Genomic DNA, 16,083 nt, shown 5'->3' with positions numbered 1-16,083 from the left:
CCATATAAAATACAGCACTGGTCTCTTTACTGGAATAAGGTCTAGGGCTTGTTTCAGAAATACAGTGCAGTCCTCCATACATGAATAGTGACCAGGCACTGATGCAGCAATACTGTCCAGGCTTTGATATAAGAATTCAGTGTAGGCCACAATGGAATAAGCAAATGTTGTTTACCTGTAACAGGTGTTCTCACAGGACAGCAGGATGTTAGTCCTCACATATGGGTGACATCACAGGATGGAGCCCAATCATGGAACACTTTTGCCAAAGTTTCTAGAACTTTGACTGGCACCTACTGGGCATGCCCAGCATGGGACTAAACCTGCAGCCAGCAGGGGTTCCCCTTTAGTCTTGTTTATAGCTACAGGAAGTGCCAAAAATGAAAATAATAAAACATAACGAACCCAACACCGCAGGGTGGCGAGCAGGTGTCGTGAGGACTAACATCCTGCTGTCCTGTGAGAACACTTGTTACAGGTAAGCAACATTTGCTTTCTCACAGGACAAGCAGGATGGTAGTCCTCACATATGGGTGAGTACTGAGCTGAGGATGCCCGAGCAATGCACCAAATGTACCCAACGGCGTGCAACAGGCACAACTACTGGGGTGGAATTTGGTAGAGGGCATCCTGAACCCTAACGGGTAGGTGGAAGGGTGTTGGTACATCAAGTTGTAAAAAGGTTGTGCAAGACAGCTTGGCCGAAGATGGAATCTTGTCTTCCAGCCTTGTCTAAACAATAGTGGGCTGTGAAGGTATGGAGAGAACTCCAGGTAGCAGCCCTACAAATATCAGGAAGCGGCACCGAGTGTAGGTGCGCTACTAAAGTTGTCATGGCCCTGACAGAGTGCGCTTTAACTCGTTCTTGAAGTGCAATGCCTGCTTGCTGATAGCAAAAGGATATACAGTCCGCTAACCAGGAGGAGAGAGTCTGCTTAGCCACAGGCTGCCCCAATTTGGTGGAATGGAAAGAGACAAATAATTGAGTGCTTTTCCTGTGGGCAGCTGTATGGTCTAGATAGAACGCTAGAGCCCATTTACAGTCAAGGGTAAGCAGAGCCTGTTCTCCTGGATTGGAATGGGGCCTGGGAAAGAAGGTAGGTAGTATAATGGATTGATTAAGATGAAACTCCAATACTACCTTAGGCAAGAACTTAGGGTGAGTGCGGAGTACTGCCCGATCGTGCAGAAGTTTAGTGTAAGGCGGATAGGTAACTAGGGCCTGTAACTCACTAACTCTGCGAGCAGATGTTATTGCCAAAAGAAAAATCACTTTCCATGTGAGATAGCAAAGATTACAGGATTGGAGAGGCTCGAATGGTGGTTTCATGAGCCGAACCAAAACCAGATTGAGGTCCCAAGAAGGGGCTGCAGGGCGCAGTGGAGGCTTGAGGTGAAGCAAGTCCTTCAGAAATCGTGTTACCAGGGGTTGTACTGAAATAGGAACATCCCCGACACCTTTATGGAAGGCGGCCACCGCACTGACATGCATTCTGATGGAAGAAGTTTTTAGACTTGATTCTGACAAGTGCCAGAGATAGTCCAGAAACTTCGTGGTGGAACAGGTAAAAGGATCAAGGGATTGAGCAGAACACCATGACTTAAACCTGTTCCATTGGTAAAGATAAGATTTTCTCATGGAAGGCTTCCGCGAAGCAATCAGGACATGGGAAACTGGCTCCGAAAGGTTAAGTGGCTGAAGAATTAACCTTTCAACATCCAGGCTGTCAGGGACAAGGCCTGAAGATTTGGGTGACGTAGGCACCCGTCGTTCTGAGTGATCAGAAGCGGGTCCTTTCCCAAGGGAATGTGCCTGCGAATGGAGAGGTCCTGAAGGATCGGGAACACACTTGGTGTGGCCAGTGAGGTGCTATCAGGATCATGCTTCCCTTGTCCTGACGTAGCTTCACGAGAGTCTTCGAGAGAAGTGGAAGTGGAGGGAATGCATATAGGAGACCGGTTGCCCATGAGACGGAGAACGCATCTCTTGGCTGTGAGTGAGAGAGCAAAAGTTCTCTACTTTGCGGTTTTGAGGTGTCGCAAAGAGGTCTATGTGAGATAACCCCAACGTTGGAATATTGAGTCTGCTACTGTGGAGTTGAGAGACCACTCATGTGGCTGAAAGATGCGACTCAGCTTGTCTGCCAACACATTGTCCACTTCCGGCAAGTAGGTGGCCTTGAGGTACATCGAGTGGGAGAGGGCCTCCGCCCATATCTGTGCAGCTTCCTGACACAGTAGGTAGGAGCCCATCCCTCCCTGTTTGTTGATGTATCACATGGCCATCTGGTTATCCATCTGAATCAGGATGACCTGGTTGGAAAGGCAATCCTGAAACACCCTGAGAGCATATCTGATTGCTCGCAGCTCCAGGAAATTGATCTGGTGTTTGGCTTCCTCTGGAGACCAAGCTCCTTGTGTCTGCAAATTGGCGACATGAGCTCCCCAGCCAAGGTTGGAAGCATCGGTGGTGAGAATTATTTGAGGGTCTGGAGCCTGGAAGGATAGGCCTTGGAGGAGATTGATCTGATTTTTCCTCCAGGCTAGAGACTGACGAAGTGGGTTGGTGATATGGACAATGGTCAATAGAGGTTAGACAGACTGAGTCCATTGTGACCTTAGAGTCCACTGCATGACTCTCATGGCCAAGCGGGTCATTGGGGTAACCTGTACTGAGGACGCCATGTGTCCCAGCAGGATGAGGAAGTGGCATGCAGTCAAGCGGTGCAGAGACTGAAGCTGGTGTGCGAGAGAAATGAGAGTGAGAGCTCGCTGTCGAGGCAGAAATGCCTTTGCTTGAAAGGTGTCCAAGTCTGCCCCTATGAAGGACAAAGTTTGAGATAGGACTAAGCAGGATTTCTCACAGTTGACGAGAAATCCTAGTGAAATCAGAGTGTGTAAGATAAGATGTAGGGACGACAGAGCAGCTTGCTGAGTGGGAGCCCTGATCAACCAATCGTCTAGATAGGGGTAGACGTGAACACCTTGAGTCCTGAGGAAGGCTGCTACTACTACGAGGCACTTGGTGAAGACTCGTGGTGCAGATGCCAGGCCGAATGGTAGCACTTGGTACTGATAGTGCTTGGGGCCTACCAGAAATCTCAGGAATCTGCGATGACATGGAGTTATCGCAATGTGTGTGTACACATCCTGGAGGTCTAGAGAGCAGAGTCAGTCTCCTCTTTGGAGAAGAGGAAGGAGGGAACCCAAGGTTACCATCTTGAACTTTTCTCGGTAGAGGTACTTGTTGAGGGCACATAGGACCAGAATTGGACGAACGCCACCTGATTTTTTGGGGATTAGAAAGTACCGGGAATAGAAGCCTAGGCCTTGTTGGGAGTAGGACACTGGTTCTATTGCTCTGGACTGGAGGAGAATGGAAACCTCCTGTTCCAGGAGTGGTGAGTGGTCGGCTGTTCCCCACGTCAGCTGAGGTGGGGTGTCCGGTGGGATGGAGAGAAAGTTTAGGTGATAACCTTGAGAGATTATAGCAAGGACCCACTGGTCTGAGGTAATTGAGTGCCACCTGTTGTTGAAATGGCACAATCGACCTCCCACTGGTATCTGAGGTAGTGGAAGCTGGCTGCTGCTCTCTATGCAGGAGTCAAAAGCCAGAAGCAGGGCCCCGCTGAGGAGCTGCTTGTGGCTTTTGTTTACGAGGTTGACGAGACTGGGCCTTTTGGAAAGGCCTCGTAGCACGACCTCTAGACTGAGGTGGATAGGACTTCTTCGGACGGAAGAATGACTTTTTAGTATCTTTCATGAATGGCTGTTTGGAGGAATACTCAGAAGGCATCAGAGAGAGTTGGCGAAGGGTCTCATGATGCTCCTTGAATTCCGCCACCGTCCGCTGAATCTGTTCACCAAACAGATTGTCTCCCATGCAAGGCAGATCAGACAATCTGTCTTGTACTTCAGGGCGCAAGTCTGAAGACTTAAGCCAGGCCCTTCTCCTTGCCGAAATAGCAGCTGCAGATACCCTGGAAGCGGTGTCGAAGATATCATAAGAGGATCTTATTTCATGCTTCCCTGCCTCAAACCCCTTGTGTACCAGGGTTTGAAGCTGTTCCTGAAATTGCTGAAGCAGGGACTCTGCAAAGTCTTGTATCTGCTTGAATAAGACCCTATTGTATTGGGTCATATACAGCTGATAAGAGGCGATCTGAGAGATGAGCATTGATCCCTGGAAGGAACGCCGGCCAATAGCATCCAGGAATTTCTGCTCTTTACCTGGGGGGAAAGAAGAATGGGGTTTTGAGCGTCGTGCCCTCTTTTGGGCAGATTCTACAACCACAGATTGGTGATCCAGCTGAGGTTTCTGGAACCCTGGGGCTGACTGTACTAAGTAAGTGGTATCTGCCTTCCGGTTGACTGGGGCTACAGAACCAGGGTGTTCCCAGTTCTTTTTAAGAAGATTCAAAAGAACCTGGTGTATAGGGATGGAGGTTATTTCCTTGGGAGCATCCAGGAATTTTAACAACTCCATCATTTGGTGCCTATCATCCTGTTCAGTCTGTAATTGGAAGGGAACCAATTCAGACATTTCCTTCACAAAATTTATGAAGGACAAGTCCTCTAGAGGAGAACGCTTCCTACTTAAAGTAGGAGAAGGTGGTGACGGCAAATCATCGGTGTCTTGAGATGAATCATCAGTCTAGGTGTCATAGGGATCAGCACCTGTCCCTTTAGGAACCTGAGAAGGACAGGACGATGGTATTCCTGAAGGTCCTGGTCTAGGCTCCGAAGGCATTGAGGGGAGTAGTGGAGGCACCGATGAAGGCATCGAGGGAACCGGTGCAGGCATCGAGGGCATCAATGGATTGATCGGTGGCCTGATGGCCACATCGGCATTGGCAGAACTCCCGATGGAGGAATGCGGAGCACTGTTTCTCCTTCCGATGACAGAGTAAGCGGAAAAGGCACCAGATCCATCAGTGACCCTGGATCCATCGGTGGAAAAGCAGCTATAAGCGTGTCCATCTTCGAGAGCAGCAGTGCCAGCGCTGCCGGAATGGGATCGATGGTCGGTTCCGGAACTGGCACCGATTTCGGTGCTGGGGGAACTTGGAATCTGTACATCGCCTTATCGATGGCCTCCTGAACCATCTGGTCCAGTTCTTCATGGAGACCTGGAGCAATCAGCCCCAGCTCCAGAAGGGAAGAAGGAGGCAGAGGTATAGCCAGAGGGACCACCGTTAAAGACGGAGTCGCGGCTCCCAATACCCGTCCGGGTGAGGGTTGCCTCAGTGACCCGGTCTCAGAAATGGTCGATGCCTTTTCTGGACAGGGTCTCTTTGATGGCGGCTCGGACGATGGCCAGGTCGATGATTTTCCTTCCTCGATGGTCCAAGACTTCCGGTGTCGATGCCGACGTTTCTCTCTACGATCTCCTCGGTCCTGAGGGGGAGTAGAGGTAGTCGAAGGCCGAGAAGTTGTCAATGCCGGGCGGTTACCGGCTGGTGGACGATACTGGCGCGAAGTGGACGGTGCCGGTTCAGACGACATCGATGCAATAGATGGCATCGGAATTTGAGAACGAGAGAAGTTCCATTTTCTCCATTCTGGCCTTGCGACCTTTTGGTGTCATTAAGGCACATTTGGTGCAAGTCAGGACATCATGCTCGCACCTGAGACACATTACACAGACTTTATGAGGGTCTGTTATGGACATGGTGCGAGTACAGTCCGGGCACCGACGGAACCTGAAAAATTGAGCCGCAGTGCGGTCGTCGGCCAGTAGGCCACGAGGGCCAAATTCGTCGGGAATCGACCGAAAATGGGTAAAAACTTACCGGAGTACCGCGGAGTCAAAAATTTGAAAGCGGGACCCCTGTGGGGTATGAAAGATTTTAGTAATTCCGTGAGGAAAATTCCTGTCAGGAATCTCTGTGGAGCTCCTTAACCCGCGTGGCTACTGCTACGTTGAAAAAAGAAGACTAAGGGGGACCCCTGCTGGCTTCAGGTTTAGTGCCATGCTGGGCATGCCCAGTAGGTGCCAAAATTCTAGAAACTTTGACAAAAGTGTTCCGTGATTGGGCTCCATCCTGTGATGTCACCCATATGTGAGGACTACCATCCTGCTTGTCCTGTGAGAACAGAGTTCTTCATATAGGAATGTGGTCCAGGCATGTATATAGGCATATGATCTCAGTCTGATTATGCAAATATGGTTCAGACCGTATTATAGGAATAAGGTCCAGGTTCTCTTACAGGAATATAGATCCTCTTCGATATACTGTGAGGTGTCCTAGCATTGCACTGAATGCCATGGGTTCAAATTCCTGGAGCTGTTTCAGCCTTTTGACTTCCTGGGGCCGTATCTGTGTACCTTTTCTGCCTGGTGCTTGGCCTCTAGCCTGAAATCAGACTAGATTTTCTCACTGATTCTATTTAGTAAATTAACACTGGCTCAATCTGTAACTCACACAATACTTCATAAAAAGGATTCTATTGTCATGTCTCTGGATGTCTTTTAGGGGACAAAATACACAGTAGGTTGTCTCTTTAGGGCAGGGCACATAGAGCAGGGAATTTCCTGGGGGGAGGGCAGAGAACACCCTACAGACTGTCTTCAGGCATTCTCCCAGGGTAAGGGCACCCAGCAGAATGTTTCTTGGAGGGTGGAAGCATCCAGCAGGAAACCTTTTACAAGTACAGGAACTTAATTTACAGACCAGGACATATCAAAGACTCTTCTATAATTTGCCTGGCGCTGGGAGGAATGACCATCTTCACCCATCAGGCAAAACTATGGGAAAGAAGGGAAATCTAACAGACCCAAGACACTTTTAATAAAGTACCTGAAAGGGAATCTGTGTTCTCTTAGTCAGATGACATCTGCTGCCCTCAGAGTCCTGAGAGGAGACGATGCATACCAATATGACGTTTCGTCTTTATATTTAATTTGGGATGCAAAATGCCTAGCTGCCCAGTTATGGATATAGAGTGAGTGGATTCCAAAGTCTAAGAGGTGGAACAGGAGGAACCTGAGAGAGAGAGGGGATATAAACTCTCCCTGGTTCCCCATGTCCTCCCTGAGAGTGCAAGGAGGAAGGACAGGACTTCTAAGTCCCAGCTATAAAGCTGAAATATAAAGAACCCTCAATCCTGGAAGACAGAGAAAGGAATCTCTTCCATCCACCAAGTCTAAAAGCTAGAATAGGATGACAGAGATAGAGTGGACCACCCAGCATGTTTAAAGAGTTGGAACACATCAAAGCCCTCCTCACCAATTTTACCAACAAAATATCAAGACACCAAGTCTGAGGGGAGGCACAGGTGGAGTCCAAGTGTGAATAGTGGCCGGGAGAAGGTTCTTCAGACTCGTTCCATAGACCAGGGGAATGTTTTTTTTCTCTTTGTAAACTGGTTCTAAAATCTGGAGAAAAGAGAAAGCACATGCACCAGGAAAATTGGTCAGGGCATTGTCATTGTGGGTCAATAGAGGCATTAAAGGAGCAGAGAGTACAATGACAGCACATCTGACAGAACTTTGGAGCACCAAGAGAACTTCTCAAACAACCTTACGATTAGCAGATCCATAGAAAAGCAATGCTGCTGCTGGAACAGGAGAAAATCTCTCTTTTCACTATCAACGAAGTCAGATTTTACGAGAATAGAAGCTGTTGTCTTTGAAGGGTCCCTTTTGAATGGTCCCTGCAATCGTGCTCTCACAGTAGGGACGCTTTCAGTCAGACTTTGGTAGTTTGGGGCATCCTGTGTAGGTACCACTTAACAGGTGAACTCTTCAAAGTTGCCCCGGGCTGGGTGGTGAGATAGGATATCGGCAGTATATGTCATGCCTGCTGGGTGACCCCTCATCCCTTCACACGGATTCTGGGAAGAAATCAGAGAGAGAGAGAAAAAAATCCGTCAAGGGCCAAAAACTCAAAATAGAAGCAGCTGGTAAAGATGGAGAGACTGGATAAGGAAGAGAAAGAGAGAGAGAGAGAGAAAGCAAAAATGTGAATCTAAGGCACAAGTGCTCAAAGTGACATTCACTGCCAAACACACTGGCAACTCAAAAGGCACACATGTCCAAGAGTAAATGAACGGAAGGCCCATTGGTGCTGACACCCATCAACCAGGTAATTCTTGATATTTATTTAATTATTTATTTATTTGTAGAGTTTTATATACCGTTATTCGGTAGAGCCATCATAACGGTTTACAAAATATGCAATTATCATACAAAATATGCAAGTAGCATACAATCAAATGGAGTTAACATGGTAGTTGGGAACAGTAGAGTATTGTGAACAGTGAACATTTTTTCTTAGTAGTTGAATAACAGAATAGTGAGGAGAACATTTTCAATGAACTTAATGAATCAAGTGAGAGAGCAGGGAGGGGTGAAAAAGGAGGGTACATCAGGAGAGCATGAAGAGGAGGATTATGCTTGCGAGTTCTGTTGAGGGCTGGGATGATCAGGTGTCAGATAGTTAGAATAGAATATTTGCCACGTCACACCAGCTGAGCTAAGAAAACATTCTCAGCAATAGCCCAGAAGAAAGGAGAAGAAATGGGGGGTGGAGGGTGTTGGAGGGAACATGGACAGAGATCCAGAAGGGAAACAGAGATGGCAGTAAAGAGGTGAAGGTTAAGGAGAAAGGGGAAAGCTGATGGGGCTAGGGGAAATGAGGTGACATGCAACAGGAGCCAGGAAAACAAAGAGCAGGGAGTCAATGAAAGAGAAAAGAGAAGAAAAGAAACATCAGGAAAATGATGAATGTGATATAAAACCTTTGGGATGAACTATCAAAGGGCGACAGAGTGGCTAAGATATCTGACTATACTTATCCGGCTACCTTTAGGATAATTTTCAGCCACAGCATAGCCGGCTAGATTTTGGTTGAAAATTATCCTAAAGTCAAACTTAATCAGCTATAATCTAGTTGCTGAGCGGCTCTATGAAAATGTACCCCAAATGATGGTACAAAGAATCCTCCCCCTGGACCCGTCATCCAACCTCCCATATAGATGGGACTCTGCCCAACCCCAAATTCAAAATCAGCTCCCCTCATGATTTTGACTTGTGTGGTGTGTAAATTATGAGTTGAGTATGTCCTCTTTACTATTGTTATTCTTTACTGTACCTCACCCTAGGCATTAATTTGTAATGATTAGGATAAGAAAAAGTTATAATAAATACATAAATTAGCTCTCCCACTCCCATCTCTGAAGTCAGAATAAGATGCTCCCCCAGGCCCTTCCTCCCTCCCACCCAGCACCCCTCCAGAATCTGCACTTACCACTCCGGAGAGTGCCCGTCTTCACTGGCAGGAAGGATGCAAGAACCTTTCTTACTGGCAACTACTGCTCATTGCTGAATGGGGGGCAGGGGTAAGAGGGAGGTCCGGGAAGTCGGCCGGAGTGGGAGCAGGGACTGAGAAGACAACTGAATCTGACTTCCAGAATTGTGAGTGGGGGAAGGGGGGGGGGGGAGCAGGATAGTGGATTCAGACTTCAGACGTGGTAAGGGAGACCGGAGGGACAGCTGATTCTAACTTTGGGGATGGGAAAGGGGATTGGGGGAACGGCTTATTCTGACTTCTCCGATTGTGGGGGAGGATAGGAGGACCACGTGATTCTGACCGGATTGGGGGGGGGGGGGGCGTGACAACTGATTCTCCCTCCTGTGATTGAGAGGTGGGGGATTGGGGATAGTTGATTCTGACTCCAGAGGTGGGAGGGGGGGAACAGCTGATTCTCCCTTCTGTGACTGGGAGGTGGGTCGAGATCTGCTGATTCTGACTTCATGGTGGGAGATGGGGGTCACGGGGATGGCTGAGTCTCATTTCTGCGATTAAGAAAGTGGATTGGGGGCAGCTGACTTTGATTTCAGGGGTGAGAGGTGGGAATTGGAAGTTGGGGGGGGGGGGGCAGCTGATCCTAATTTCTGTGATTGGGAAGGGGGAATCAAAGCCCCACAAGAAGGCTGATCCACACAGAGATGAGAGGGTGGTAGAGACCCGTTGTGAAGGGATTCCTGGCTCATTTTAGGCCAGCTTTCCTTGCACCTTGGTTTGGGTGCCTAGCACTGAAAAATCAGCACTATGGGCCCAAAATCTCTTCCTGTACACAGGGACAACCACATTTAGGGCCTCATTCACTAAGGCTTTTTTATTTATGCATGTATGTGTCCACGCATCGATTTACTATAGTATTTTATAACACACGTGTATGGTATTTGTGCGTTTATAAAGTAAGTGTATCTCTACCACGCAACATACGTACATATGTAGGCTTATGTGCAAATGTATGCAATGCACTGAAACCACACACATCAATGCACTGAATGTGAGTACATTACCCACCTATTTTAAAAATATGTATATGTGCAAGCTGGTGTATTGTATAAGATGTGTGCGTCGATGAAACTACCAGTTTTACCAATTAGTCCACCATTAGCCCAGTCCTTCTGCATCTTAACAGGACCCTCCTGATTTTTCAGCTTGAACTCCCCTTAATTCATCCAGACCTCCCTCCTGGTCAGTACTACAATACGTTTACGGGCGGATTTTAAAAACCCTGCTCGCGTAAATCCGCCCGGATTTACGCGAGCAGGGCCTTGCGCGCCGGCGCGCCTATTTTCCATAGGCCGCCGGCGCGCGCAGAACCCCGGGACGCGCGTAGGTCCCAGGGTTTTCGGAAGGGGGCGAGTCGGGGGCGTGTCAGGGGTGGGGCCGAACGATGCGGCGTTTCTGGGGCGGGGCGCAGCGTTTCGGGGGCGGGCTGGGGGCGTGGTTTCGGGCCAGGGCGTTCCGGGGGCGTGGCCGCGCCCTCCGGAACCGCCCCCAGGTCCGGTCTCGGCGCGCCAGCAGTGCGCTGGCGCGCGTGGATTTACGTCTCCCTCCGGGAGGCGTAAATCCATGGATAAAGGTAGGGGGGGGTTTAGATAGGGCCGGGGGGGTGGGTTAGGTAGAGGAAGGGAGGGGAAGGTGAGGGGAGGGTGAAAGAGAGTTCCCTCCGAGGCCGCTCCGATTTCGGAGCGGCCTCAGAGGGAATGGAGGCAGGCTGCGCGGCTCGGCGCGCACCGGCTGCCCAAAATCGGTAGCCTTGCGCGCGCCGATCCAGGATTTTAGAAGATACGCGCGGCTACGCGCGTATCTTATAAAATCCAGCGTACTTTTGTTTGCGCCTGCTGCGCAAACAAAAGTACGCAATCGCGCAGTTTTTCAAAATCTACCCCTTAATATCACTTACATCAGATAATTAGCAGGTGTAAGAATACATGTGTATCTTTTATAATAGCAGCTTACCCACATAACACTTTTAGACTGCCACTTTTTTACATGCATATATGTGAGTGCAAAAGTGAACATACACACATATTTTGAACTCATAAAATAGAGAATACACAAGTAGAGGCTATTTATATGTCTATATGTTAATTTTCACGTGTGTAAAGTTTTAAAAATTCACCTTTAAGGGTGCAGTACAGTATAGCGGATGAAGTGATCTGTGCACGATCTGGCGGTGATCAAATCTGATGATCCTAAGGTGACCAAACAGGTAGATAAAGTGATGGCAAAAGCCAGAAAGATGCTTCGGTGCATGGGAGAGGAATAGCCAGCAGGAAAGAGGAGGTAATAATGCCTCTGTAAAAGTCTTTGGTGAGACCTTATTTGCATACAATTCTGTAGACTGCACCTTCAAAAGGATATAAACCAAACAGAGTCCAGAGCTGCCAGGAAGGAGATTTTAGGCCAGTCCTGGATTTCTGACAACCCCACTGTGATGCATTATGGAACTAGCTGCACGGATCTCAATGGTTAAAATCAGGGACTACAAATGCTACACTGCCAGAAAATCTCTCTCCTGGAATTGTGTAACTTGGTAACTGTGAGTCCTTCGAGAGGGTGCCTGCTAAAATGATCAACTGTCTTCAGAATAAAGCATATGGGGACAAACCTAAAGATTTAAACAAGTATATCTTAGAGGAAAGTAATACGAGATATGAGAGAGACATTTACACACCTCCAAGGAATAAATATAGAGGAGGAGGGTCTCTTTCATTTGAAAGGAAGCTCTGGAAGAGGGAGTCATGGGATGAGGGTGAAAAAGAATAGACTCAGGAATAATATACAGAAATATTTTTTCACAGAAAGGGTTGTGGAAGCATGGAACATCCTCCCTGAGGAGGTGGTGGAGAAAAAAGAAAATATGAAAATTCAAGAGAGCCTGGGACAAGCACAGAGGATCTCTAAGGAATAGGGAGGGACTAGAAAGCTGAGAAGAAGATGTGGACAGGCAGACTGGATGAGTTGTATGCAATGTTCCCTCTTATCTCTCAGCTGCTTACAGCTTTTTACCCACCTCCCCCCCGAGCAGGAAGACCAGTGGGGCCGTGGTGAAGCTCATCCCACTATGGCCTGAAGCAAAGAATACTCCTGGGGGAATTCTGCGCCATTCACAATTCTCCTCCTGTACATAATTTAAACGTTTTGCACAGAATTTAGACTAGCAGCCCAGTAGGCCACGAGTGGAGACCATCCCATGCGCAGCGAAGATTGGAGAGGCCTGGTGGCTGTGAGTGGAACTCATCTTGCTCGTGGAGAAAACCAGAGAGTCTCGGTGGTTGTGAGCAGAACCCATCCCTCTCATGGCGAAGATCGGGGAGGCAGAGATAAATCGCAATCAGAGCCAATCCCACTCATAGCGAAGATCAAAGAGGCCAGTAGGCAGTGAGTGGAGCCCATCATGCTGGTGGCAAAGATTGGAGAGGCAGCTAGGCTGTGAGCGGAGCCCATCCTTCTCATGGTGAGGATAGGAAACCTAGTGGCGATGAATGGAGCCCATCCCGCTTGCGAGCAAAGATAGGAGAGGCCCAGTGTCCACGAACTGAGCCCATGCTACTTGCGGCCAAAGACACAAAAGAGAGTCCCATGATAGCTATAGGTCGAGCCCATCCCACCTGCAGCTGTGAGGCAGCCTGTGAGTCTATCGTGAGAGAGGAAGGATGTGTGTGTGTGTGTGTGTGTGAGTGTGTATCTGTGTGCGAGAGAGAGAGAGAGACCCTATGTGATGCAGTGTGTATGTGAGCAAGAGATTGAGAGCCTGTGTGCCTAAGTGAGGGTGTGTGAGAGAGAAATTGTGTATGAGTGAGGGTGTGTGTTTATGTGTGAGAGAAGGAGCCTGTGTGAAGGTTTGTGTGTGTGAAAAAGAAAGGGAGCCTATGTAAGGGAGGTTTTGCAAGAAAGAGAGGAAGCCTGTGTGAAGAGGAGTGTATGGGAGAGGGACAGATGGAGACTCTAAGAACATAAGAACATAAGAACATGCCATACTGGGTCAGACCAAGGGTCCATCAAGCCCAGCATCCTGTTTCCAACAGTGGCCAATCCAGGCCATAAGAACCTGGCAAGTACCCAAAAACTAAGTCTATTCCATGTAACCATTGCTAATGGCAGTGGCTATTCTCTAAGTGAACTTAATAGCAGGTAATGGACTTCTCCTCCAAGAACTTATCCAATCCTTTTTTAAACACAGCTATACTAACTGCACGAACCACATCCTCTGGCAACAAATTCCAGAGTTTAATTGTGCGTTGAGTAAAAAAGAACTTTCTCCAATTAGTTTTAAATGTGTCCCATGCTAACTTCATGGAGTGCCCCCTAGTCTTTCTCCTATCCGAAAGAGTAAATAACCGATTCACATCTACCCGTTCTAGACCTCTCATGATTTTAAACACCTCTATCATATCCCCCCTCAGTCGTCTCTTCTCCAAGCTGAAAAGTCCTAACCTCTTTAGTCTTTCCTCATAGGGGAGTTGTTCCATTCCCCTTATCATTTTGGTAGCCCTTCTCTGTACCTTCTCCATCGCAATTATATCTTTTTTGAGATGCGGCGACCAGAATTGTACACAGTATTCAAGGTGTGGTCTCATCATGGAGCGATACAGAGGCATTATGACATTTTCCGTTTTATTCATCATTCCTTTTCTAATAATTCCCAACATTCTGTTTGCTTTTTTGACTGCCGCAGCACACTGCACCGACGATTTCAATGTGTTATCCACTATGACACCTAGATCTCTTTCTTGGGTTGTAGCACCTAATATGGAACCCAACATTGTGTAATTATAGCATGGGTTATTTTTCCCTATATGCATCACCTTGCACTTATCCACATTAAATTTCATCTGCCATTTGGATGCCCAATTTTCCAGTCTCTGTGTGTGTGTGTGTGTGTGTGTGTGTGCGTGCAAGAGAGAGGGAGTCTGTGGTGCGAGAAAGAGAGCGGGAGCTGTGTGAGATAGTGAAGGGCAAAGTGAGATGGGTCTGACCACAGGAATAGGATGATAGGATGTTAGAGACATTCTTACAGTGTACTTTTAGGGGAATTCTCAAAATATTAAAAAAACTCTGCATCTTTGAGTAATACATTTTCTGTATTACATTTTACATTAATTCCTCAAAGATTGTGATGTATATTGTATTTTGACCAATATCAAGTATGAATAATTTTTCAGAATTTTACATTTTTGTGTGCAGAATTTTTAACTGCACCTTGGGTTATGTTGCAGTGTCAGTAAAACTTTCTTTGTCTCCATCTGCTGGAGGGGAGGCAAAACCCAGGAGTCTGGACTGATCTGAGTACATACAGGGAATTTAAAGTTTTCTGTGTAGAATTCCCCCAGGAGTATAAGAAGAGACTCCCAAAACTCCGGGTGCTCTTCCTTCTTCCTGCCCATATGGCCCTGGAAGAAAAAAGTTGCCAGAGCTGCATAGGCAGGAAGGAGGAGGAGCATCGGCTCATAACCAGAAGAGGAGCGGCATCTGTGGCAGAGTGGATTCCATCTCATGACTGCTAAGGAGTCCCGGTAGCAGGGCCGACATGGATTCCATCCCCTGGCGACCCGCGAAGAGGAGGCCCAGAAGCAAGAGGGAGGCTGAGATCCTATAGAGCTGTGGTTCTCAACCGGTGTGTCGCGGCACACTAGTGTGTTGCGAAGCACTGGCAGGTGTATCACGCACCTGCTGCTCTCCCCCCCCCCCCCCCCCTTTTACCTCAGCGAGATGAACACTGCTGCTATTCCTGCCTGGGCTATCAGCACATTCAAGCCCCAAGGGGAATGGCAGCAGTGTTTGTGGAACCCGGCAACAGGAACATGACCTTTTCTTCTTCCTGCCCCTGTGGCCCGGAAGAGCAAGTGATGTTTACCAGGCACGCGGGAAGAAGAAAAGGCCATGCATGCTGCTGCTGCAGAAATCACATCCCAATGCTCTCCCCGGCCCCGATACACTCAGCAGTTTGCCTGTACTGCGATCATCGCGGCACCGAGCAGTCAGCTGAGAATGTGGCCGCCGGGATTTCCTGCCACGCGGCTGTTGGGGAAATCCATCCATCAGCTGCCTGGACCTGGAGCTGAAGATCGGTGCTGGCTAGCCACTTTGCCAGGGGCTGCAGAAGTACAGTGCCACTGTCCCCCCCCCCCCCCTTGCCCTGGCTCCGACCTCCCCTTCTCTCGCCAGCACGACAACAGCAAGAAAATATAAAAATAATAATAAACTGCAAAAAAAATAAAAGGCTGGGGTGGGGAGAAGAAAAAGCATAGAATTACATTTTAGGCTGACTGCTCTGTACCATAATAGCAGCACAAGCAATCAGCTGAGTGCTGCCTTCTTACCGCTGCGGGGTGGGGAGGTCATTCCTGCTGCAGTTTCCAGCCTGTCAGGACTCTGCTTTTAATAGCAGCATACCGGCTCCCTTGTGCTATAGCTGCCATGTGTGCTGTGGGTGGGGGTGGGGGTGAGTGAGTGAGACAGAGAGAGTGAGCCAGCATGTGTGTAAGTGTATGAGAGAATGTGTGTGTGTAAGTAAGAGAGAAAACGTGTGAGAGCAAGAAACTGCTCAGAAAAGTCACTGGTGTATGTGAGAGAGATTGGTCAGGGATGTGACTGGTGTGAGAGAGAGAGAAAGAGAGATTGTTCAGGAAGGTGATTGGTATGTGTGTGTGTGTGTGTGTGAGAGAGAGAGAAAGAAAGATTGTTTAGGGAAGTGACTGGTGTGTGTGTGTGAGAGAAAGAGACATTGGTTAGGGAGGTGACTGGTGTGTTTGTGTGTGTGTATGTGTGTGAGAGA

General features: G+C 48.2%; 1 protein-coding gene across 1 annotated transcript in view; it reads right to left on the bottom strand.

Moving 5' to 3' along the window:
* Positions 1 to 6,090: 6,090 nt before the first annotated feature.
* LOC115088758 (acid-sensing ion channel 1-like) overlaps positions 6,091 to 16,083 on the bottom strand; it is a 67,776-nt gene continuing 57,783 nt past the window's right edge. Inside the window, exon 10 of the mRNA XM_029596992.1 lies at positions 6,091 to 7,836. Coding sequence (XP_029452852.1) covers positions 7,732 to 7,836 — 105 coding nt within the window. The 3' untranslated portion in view covers positions 6,091 to 7,731. The remainder of the gene's footprint in view (positions 7,837 to 16,083) is intronic.

Source organism: Rhinatrema bivittatum, chromosome 3, assembly GCF_901001135.1.
Source record: "Rhinatrema bivittatum chromosome 3, aRhiBiv1.1, whole genome shotgun sequence".
Taxonomy (NCBI): domain Eukaryota; kingdom Metazoa; phylum Chordata; class Amphibia; order Gymnophiona; family Rhinatrematidae; genus Rhinatrema; species Rhinatrema bivittatum.
This window is presented reverse-complemented; position numbering and strand designations above follow the sequence as displayed.